Source organism: Vigna umbellata, chromosome 4 (assembly GCF_029865625.1).
Source record: "Vigna umbellata cultivar VRB3 chromosome 4, Vumbellata_1.0, whole genome shotgun sequence".
Lineage (NCBI taxonomy): Eukaryota > Viridiplantae > Streptophyta > Magnoliopsida > Fabales > Fabaceae > Vigna > Vigna umbellata.
In genome coordinates, this window is record NC_142168.1 from 16145768 (window position 1) to 16155927 (window position 10160).

A 10160-nucleotide genomic window follows, 5' to 3' on the forward strand; every position below is an offset into this window, starting at 1 on the left:
CCTACATGTAAACAAATTTTGACAACATATCGAGAAGGATAATATCTAAATGACCAGGTCATTAGTAATGGTCAATTGTAATTAATTAAAGCACATATTTAAAACATCATTAAGAGTATATTAAGAGTTAAACAAGATAATTAATTATACTAAGGTCATCAAAATAAGAATTCATAATTATAATACAAAAAACACAATACTTGAGGTACATCAATTATGTTCATTACTATAACATTTATTGTTATTTACACACTTAGCTAACTTAAGCGTTTCTACAAACACAATCCTATGTTAAGCCTGTGAGAGGATGATATCAAAAAGTTATATCAGTTTGTGAGTTAAAAGATTAGAGTATGAGAAAATAACAACTTTTGGAGATATTTGCAAAGTATAATTGATTCTACATACGAAAACATATGTGTTTAATTTTTTTACCAAGAAAAAAAGAATGTAATGAAGAGTATTGTGATATAAAAACTAAAACAAATCTAAGATAAAATTTATCTAAGAGAAGTTTTAGAGTAGGGTTTAACACTATATTTTCTATTAATTTATTATCTAATTACTTTTTGGATTATATTTGAAGATGAATAAATCAATTTATGTTACCTCTTGATACATAATATATTTAGTTAGTTTCATCTCTATTTTATTAGATGTGTTCAATTAAACTCATTAAACCATTTATTAATTAATTGTTTTTTACTTGCTGAGGACCTCTTAACAAAATCATCCATATAAAGTGTATTGTGAGATTTAAGGACAAAAGAAGAATAAATTATAAATATTTATTAAGAAAGTGATAAGAACAATAATAAAGATACTACAAAAGAAAATAGGAAAGCATAAAATAGAAAACATATTTTGTAGAAGTGGACTTCTTGTTTCAAAAATATTTTGAAATTATAATCACTAACATAAAAATTGTCTTTTATGTCACCTTATTTATGTCTGAAATAAAAATGATAGATGTAAAAAATGCGTGATAACATTTTGTAAATAAGTAGAACAACTTTACATTAGATCACCTATAAACTGATGTAAGCGAGATAAATTATTCACTAGTGCAAAAACAGCGTATAACGTCACACGTTTAACGTCCAACCACTGAACAACCAACATTAAAAATGACCGGTGACATTTTTGTAAATAAATGCAATTGTAGAACGTCAAAGCCCATTCAATTCGACGTTTTATGATGGTAATTATTTAAACCAACGCATCATTCTCTTTCTTCTTTCTTTTAGATCACCAATAGTACGTCGAATCTTGTAGGGGTTCGACGTAATATTTGTCAATCAGAAGCCAAAGAGTCATCCTTTTTAATTCTTTTTTCTTTTTTCTTTTAAACAACAAATAATACGTCGAATTTTGTAAGGGCTTTGATGTATTATTTGTCAGCCAGAAGCCAAAAAGTAATCCCTTTTTAATTCTTTTTTTCCTTTTTCTTTTAAACCACATATAATACGTCAAATTTTGTAGGAGTTTCGACGTATTATTTGTCAGCCAAAAGTTTCCCCTTTTTAATTTGAGCGGGAGATTGAAAATTCATTCCCTTTATCTTAGTGCGCGAGACCCTCTTCTCTTTTCAAACTTTTCTCGAACGAAGTTTGACGACCATCACATGTAATATTTCTTTCATTTGATACAAATGCATGTTAATTAACTACTTTATGTATAACTTTCGTTTGTTTTGACCGATTATTTTCGTGTTCTTGTCCTTCATAGGCGCATTCTGCTTTCTCTCTCACTGGTGGAAACACTTTATTCCGATGAACCCACCTTTTGAAGGTTATTTTCGTTTTCGTTTTCGTTTTCTCTTTGAAGAACTTATTTGTTGAACTTGTTTGTTGTTGTTTTTTGTTGAACTTGTTTGTTGCTGTTATTTGGTTGAACTTGTTTATTGTTGTTGTGTTGTTGTTTGATTGAACTTGTTTGTTGTTTGTTATTGTTGTTTGTTGTTGATACTATACTACATGTTCATAGTTGATGCTTTATAAAATACCAAAAACTGAAATTTGTTGTTTTTTTCTTTTCAGGTCTCGTAGAGTTGTAAAAAAGGATTACAATTAATTAAAAAAAACCAAAAAAATTTCTTAATGTCGAATATTAACAAAATTTGATGTCAATTTGATTAACGTCGAATTTAAAATTTCTTATTATATTACTAGGTCTGTGTTGATGGTGGTGACGACGACATGGTGGCCAGAGGGCTTGGTGGTGGCACGTTTCGTTCTACGACAGCGACGACGACTAGGGTTTCACAATGGTGGCACAAGGGTTTCTGGCCTTAGGGAAATTAGGGTTTCTGGCCACGTCAATTGAGTCACAATTGTCGCGTCATAAAAAATTGGACATGTCACAATTGCCACATCATTGCACTGTTATGTTTTTAACACCGTAAGCCAAAATGACCAACTTGAACCATTTTTAACGAAATATTGGACAATAGTGAACTTTTTTAAAAAATAGGACGACTTTGAACACAACGCCTCAAACTAGGGACCAAATGATGTATTAAACCTTTTTTTTTAATTTATCAAGATAACAATTTTAAAATGAATTATGGATATAAAAGTTGTATCACCTTAACATTACTTCATTAAGAAGAAGTCATGTTAGGATCACACAACTTTAATTAGTAGAAAGCATTTTTAAGTTAAAGTTGTGTTAAGATGACACAATTTTAATTCAGTACATTTTAAATTAAAATCATGTCAAGATGACACAACTTTAATTTATTTTGGTAGAAATTGTGTCAAGATAACACGACTTTAACTTAAAATGTTCTAAACTAAAGTTGTGTTACTTTAACACAACTTTAACTTTAAAGATGTTGTGCATTAAAATTATATTTCCTTAATACAACTTAAAATTATATTTCTTTGACATAACTTAAAGTTATATTTTTTTTGTATGACTTATGATAATTGTTTAAAACTTACTCATTTTGATTTATTTTAAAAAAATTACATTACTTTGTTAGAAAAAGTTGTAGCTCCCTTATAGGACCAATGATTAGGTTCACTTTTCAAGTTTTGTATGTGTTCCGGGCATAGGGTTGAAGTCCCGTACTCAAAGCACTACAGATTGTCTCGAAGGCCGGACGAGCTACCTAGTGGTCCTTCAGTTGGCACGTAAGGCGAACGGGCTCCCTGGTGGTCCTCCTTCCTCCGAGTTATACGTTGTTTGTTCTCCCTCCTCCTTGGCCAAGCCGTGTAGGCGGACATCTGTCAAAGGAATTCTGACGCTCAAGTTAGTAATGTAACCCAACGGTTGGCAAAAGCAAGTAATGCATGTATATTGTGCATCATGATCCCAAAGTCATACCTGAGACCTTTATTTATACTAGTCGTTATGAGTCTTTACCTTTCGTTGGCCTAATGACAACCCAATCACACCTTAATCTACTTTAGGGGCTTAATGAGTTATTATCGTTTATAATCAAACCATGTGGTCAACCTGGGTGGTTGGCCTAAGTGGTCGGTCGGCCTGGTGGGTGGTCGACCACTTGATATGGTGGTCGACCTGGATGGTCGGCCTGAATGATCAACCGGGTGGTTGGCCTAGGTGGTCGGTCTGGCGGTTGACCGGACGGTCGACATGGGTCATCGGCCTAGTGGTTGACCTGGTTGTTGGCCCTAAGTGGTTGGCCTAGGTGGTGCCCATGAGTCCGTACGATACACATTCCGGTTGTCGACCTAGTCTGGTGGTGCCAAGTGACCAGACGATACAAGATGTATATTAATTTGTGGAGCCAAATTAGTTTTCATGAGAAGAGTAAATTAGTTGATGGTACCTTGCTATAAAAATAACCATTTGAGTAGTTTGACTCTCACAAAAATAAAGAAAAAGGTTAAGGAGTTCTTAAACTAGGAAACCATAATTAAGAGTTCATATTACACTATCCTCATTGATTAGTGTGTTCACAATTCGGATTGATGGGGCAGGAACAAATGAAAATATTGCATTGTGAAGTTTTCCATTTAGAGTTTATTATAAAAAAAATCTGAATTCTACAATATTAGTTATTTTTTACATATCAATAATTTAGAGAAACTAATAGTTTTAATGTCAATACAAAGTTTTTAGAATTCATTTTTCATCCATCGTAAGTAGGTTAACAAGCTTCTCTTCCCCCTACCATCATCAACTTGCATCGTAAGAGTTGTAATGTCAATACGAAGTTGTCTCATTTTTATCTTTTTTTTTCTTCTCTCTTCTATCTTTTTCTAATTACATCACGTTAATTAAATTTTCTTATTTAAATTAAAACTTTAAAGAGTTTTGAATTATTCTATCCAAATTATCTTTATTCAAGCACAATTTAAAGAAATTAATTTCTCTAAAAAAGAACGTGTTAAGTGAGAAACAATATTAAATGTATCTAGATGTTGTTTTCTTTTATTTTCCTTCTAGAAAAATTAACACAAATATAATTTAGTCAATATACTTTTGTACATGTATGAAAAAAAAACCCTTATATTAATAGAATAGTTATACAAAAGACAACTGAATTTGACCCTCAAAGATGGAAAACATCATTTTCATCAATCAAAGTTATCCCACTACCATAGACTTTTAATGATAACAACCATAGGTACTTGTAATGACATTTTTTTTAAAATTAACAATTTACCACCAAAAGAACTACATTAACAATTAAAAAAGTAAAATACTTAATATAATGATATTTCATTGTTGTAGTGAAGATATAATAGAGAAATGCATGGTTTGATTGATTTGCATCCTTCCACACGAGACACTAACAATGGAAACCTAAACATTTGACAACACCCTTCTCCTCTAGCAATGATATATATACTCTTAATTAAGAGGGTAGTTTCTCAATGGATTTAAATGCAATTGCACTGAGCAATAAGATGTCTTTGTCATGAGCTGCAATAGAAGGATTTGTCTTTGCTGCATTCAATGCCCTTTCACAAGTTGAAGGTCCATCACTGGCAACTCCAGCATCATAACTTGCTGTCATATCATCCTCACCCAATTCACCCAAAGCACTTTTGAATGATCCAATGACTCCATCATAGAGTGTAGTTGCACATTGTTTAAGGTCTGGTGAAGGGTCTGTTTTCATCATATCTTTTAGGAAATTTTGGGTTTCTGTGCCCTTTTTTAGGGCTAGCTTAAGGATGAGTTTTGTAAGCTCAGTGATGTCTTTAGCAGCAGCGATTTTAGGATCTTCTTTGAGAAGTTCAAGGCACCTTGCCTCGTTCTCCTTGGTTTCCTTGCATAAAGTTTCATGCAAGGTTAGTCCTGATGTTGGCAAAGGAGCATGAGAAACTATGATCAAGGAAAGAGAGAACAATAAGATGGAAAAGGTTGAAAAATTCATTGTATGATTTCTTTTTTTTTTTTATGGAGAAGAAAGTGAACTAATAAGGTCCCTGTGATCTTTTGTGGAAAGAATGATTTCTTTTAATTGTTACGTGACTTTTTTATAATCAATGTAGCTTTGCATCATGAGACTAAGTTTAGTAATGTATATATAATGATTGGTGTAGGTGGGGTCATATATAACATCTTTTTGCTATTTTTTGTTTGTTAATATATGCTAGCTTTTCTTGATGTTTAACTATTTTTTTAGTGTTGTATCCCTAAAAAGACACTAGCCTTTCTATTAAGGTGTGATATATTATTAGTTATCATTTATTAATAGTAATATTGAAGATGAATGCTCCAAACTTTATTTAGCAAAAACTTACAATTGAAATATTAATTAATTAAAGTAATGTGTGTTGTCTTTGATGTATCTAGGAATGACAAATAAATTTGTATTCCTGAGTGTTGTTTAAACTTGTTCCTATTTTGACACATTGATTAGGTATGGGTATGAATGAGTTATATCTAATTTTTTTTTAATTGGGTGTGGAGATGGAATGAATGTTTATATATCTGTCTCGTCCTCGTTTACATATCATCTTTGTTCTCATTTAAATTATTAAAATATTCATAATTTATTAGGTAATATATATATATATATATATATATATATATATATATATATATATATATTAGTCTTTACTTTTATAATCTTTTTTAGTTACACATTTTGTTTCTCTTTTCTAATTATTTGGATTATCATAAAATTAATTCACATTTTCATGATACTTTCTCTCTTATACAGGGATGAATCTGGATCAATAATTTTGGAGGAGTCAAAATAATACACTCAAAATTTATATGTATAATTATTGTCACTAATACAAAAAAAAATTATATATGAAACTTCTCATGTGTGATTCTTTATATCTTAACAAACAACACTACAAAAATAATATATTTTAGGAGGGGTTAGTTTCCGGCGGTTTTAGAAACCCCGAATAAATTCCGGCGGTTTTGCCTAAACCGTAGTTACCCCCTTTTTTAATTTTTTTCAATTTTTTAATTTCCTTCAATTTTAATGAAGGTGCCTTTCATTTTTTCAATTTGGGGACTGATTATGAGTATGAGTAGGACTGATTATGTATCCCCGCGCCTTTCATTTCTTCTACCTTTCCCTGATTCTCTAATTTCTCCCAATCCCTAATTCTTCTACCTTCACTCATTTCTTCTACCTTCCTCGCTCCTTCTCTGCACCATCTTCGTGTTGGTCTCCCCTTGTTAGGGCTGAGCAAAGTGTCGAGGTGTGGAGGCATTTGTGGGTTGAGCAAGGCTTCGAGGCAGCGTGGAGGCGCCTTATTGTTCGTCGAGGTGCTCTCAGAACTGAACTGTAGATTTGCTCTTGGAATTTCTCGCATCTATGGTTCACGCGGCTTAGAAAGCGGCGAGGTCACTTCATTTTCTCTTTGTTCATTTTCACTCTACACGTTTGTCTCCTGTACCTTAGTCTATTGAACGCGTTCATTGATTCGATTGTGTCTAACTCTTGTATTTTGCTGCTGTTGTTAACTCTTGTATTCGATTATGCCAACTACTGTTCCGACTGCCCCACATCCACCGGCAGTGTGACCTAGAGTTTGCGCTAGAAGAGGACAGGCTACTGATCCACACAGTATAGCTGAAAGAATCAGTGTGGAGCTAAAGTTGCAATAGCCCTTGCCGAGAAAAGAAAAAATTGTGAAAGGTGAGCTTATACTTCCATAAGATATGTTGGCCAATTCATGTATATATGCCTGGAACTGTTAATAATTTGTCAATGCAAATTTTACTCAATGTAATCGTCAAAAATTTCTTCCATGTCAAATGTTAGCTTCTCTGTCTTCTTCATGCTATTAGATTTTCTTTAAGTAGAAAATATTATATTGAAGAAATTTATTAAATTACATTCCACTTAAGATATGTAGTCATGAGATATGAAACGCACACACACTTTGCGGAACTGCCTTTACTGCTTGTTGGAAGCATATCAGATGGGAGTGGAGTGGACATGTTGATGATGCTGTGTCCACCAGACCATCATAGTTGGTACACACTACATTCTAACTTAGAGCAAAGGTAGTTAGGATACTGAGTGGTTAGTTAGGTGGTGTTGGTATGAACAACCATTCAAGAGTTTATTACTATTTGGATTATAATTAATGAGGCACTCAACCTTCTAACAGAATTAAAAAAGTCTAAGTGTGAGCAACAAAATAAAACTCTGGGAATTTATGAGAAAGCGGAGAGTAATATCTGAGAATATCTAATGAAGCTTTTCATTTTCTTATCTGGTGAAATAAGCGATGAGACATTACATCTAGTGTTTGTTGTACAGTAGGTGAAAACTGTTACCACAGCTAACTAACTCCAGAAAAGCTATTCCAACTAACAACCTTGAACAACAACTAAGGCTTTCAGAAATAACTCACTTCTGTAATAGAATGTTATGGCCCAAGCTACTGACCCTTTAAGCCCAATTGAGCTGACAGACCAACTGGAAGCAGCAGGACCAACACGACAAACTGCATGCAAACGTAATAGTGTTAAGCCCAACTGTTTCAAGGGCTATGAACAATTTTAGTTTTGCAGAGAGTAATAAGAACAAAACTACCTGCAAGCGTGAGAAGGATTTCATTGCAATTTTGTTTTGCTTAGTCGTGAAATTTGTCACACATGATTGTGCTATATGTAATAGTAGGATTAGGATAGAATAAAAAATGCAGAAATAGAATGTTCAGTTTGTTTCAATTTTGTTGCAAGGAGGCGGCTCCCCTCTAAAGAAGCAATTTTTCTCTTCTGTTATTACTCTTTTGCTTGCAGTACCTTATACGTGTCTTAGTGTGAACATGAATGATTTTAGATTGAATTGACACAATAAGACTCTAAAAAATTGATGCAGTAAGCAACTTTTAATACACACTTACATCATCATTAATCAATTATATTAACCTATTTTCTTTTTTCTATTTTTGAATTAATTTACTCTATGAATTATTGTTTTGAAATATTTTTATTTTTTATCTTAAAAGTATATCATCTTCTTGTTGGTTGAAGTAGAGGTTAATTTCTAAAAGATTTAGATATGTTAGAACTTGGAAGGTAGAGATTCCTAGTTTCCGTACTTTTAAATTAAAAGATTGGTATATTAGGAAAATAGACATCTAAACGGCCTACTCTATTTGTTCAAATGTTTAGATTTTTAAAACTAGAAAGGAGTTGAATTGCATTTAAAGTTGTATATATAGTAATGAAGTTAAATAATTGCATACTTTTTTATTTCTATTTTATTACATTCATCATTACAATATGTGCAGTTAAGCTACATAGAAGTGATTGACAAGTGTTTTTGGTTAGTTAAAAATTGTAATTGCAACATACTTTAATGCTTCATTTTTCACATTATATTGTCTTTTCTTATTTAGTGTATAATCTTTTGGGTGGTTACTTTAGGTTAGATTGGATAATAATTTTTATACTTAAATATATTTTAAGTTTATGCATTTACCTGAATATTATATTTTAGTTCCTTGTAAAAAGTGTTTTTTTATTAATAAAAATGTATGTTTTAGAATATGATCATACATCATGGCCAATTTTTAGGACCTGTGACTTGACTTGGGAGGACGATGGTTCCTACCAACACAGTCTGGTGAATTAATAATAAATCACTTTCTTTTTTTCTAAAATGAAAGTAATGATGAATATTAAATTGTAATAATTAATATTATAAAGCAGAAAATAAGGAGAGAGGGTGAAAAAGAACTAAGAAAATGGAGATTTAGAATTAGTCAATTTGCATATGGATGCATATTTAATGTCACCCTCTTAGGTGTTCTTGATCTTAATCAAAGCTTCACTCATTTTTTTAATTCTCTTTGCTTTGTTCAATCAACATTAGAACTTTTCATATTTTGTGAATTTTTCTGTTGGCACAACAACTTATGTTGGGAGATCAATTTCATTATTTTTAGTAAGTGTATTCTTGTATATATTCTAATTTATTTTGATGATCTAAAAATTCATAATCAATATTATAACAACATTTTTGTATTCACTTCTTGTGTATCAGGGAGTCCTATTAGCTGTGTTACAAGATTTGGAGACTATTCTGCTAAAAAATCTCAAGTGGTAATACAAAAAATTCCGACTTTGTCCTCATTTTTTAAAATACTTGTATTTCTTTATGTTGTGTATTATTTCCTTAATATTACTCCTAAAATATTCTTTCCTTAAAATCTGAAGTTCCTTCTTCAAATGTTGTTAAGAAATTGGAATGATAAGCTGGTAGTTTGTCAAGAGTTTATAATATGATTTATGTAGATAAAAAGTGAAACAAAATCAATCCTAATAAAGTAGCTAATTGTGAAATTAGCTCGTGAAATAAATCCCTTGATCTAAGGGATTGTGAGTTGACTTTCCCCATAAAAGGAAAGTCGATTGTAAATTATTTTCCTTGGATTAGTTCTCAAAGTTTAGTAAATTCATCTCATGTAGTGTATTTCGTTGAATATCGTCACTTATTCTAACCTTCCAATCCTCTTGGCATGAACAGAGGTCGTTGTAATGGATAGATCATGGATAGACATGCCTCGAAATACAAATCAATATATGAGAGGATTGAATACCTTCTTGGACTTTGCATTCACTAATAGTGGTGTTAGGGGAAAGATAGTATGTCCATGTCAGAAATGCAATTTTAAGAAATGGCAAAGTCGTGAAGAAGTATATGAGCACTTAATTATTAAACCTTTTCCAAAAGGTTATACAATGTGGCATCT

At 31.8% G+C, this 10160-nt stretch overlaps 1 protein-coding gene across 1 annotated transcript; it reads right to left on the minus strand.

The window, feature by feature from the left end:
* Window positions 1-4699: 4699 nt before the first annotated feature.
* Window positions 4700-5503, minus strand: LOC124830704 (uncharacterized). The gene has a single exon (XM_047304499.2). It carries the CDS (start codon window positions 5354-5356, stop codon window positions 4832-4834), a length of 525 nt encoding a protein of 174 aa, XP_047160455.1. The 5' UTR covers window positions 5357-5503; the 3' UTR covers window positions 4700-4831.
* Between the last annotated feature and the right edge of the window lie 4657 nt (window positions 5504-10160).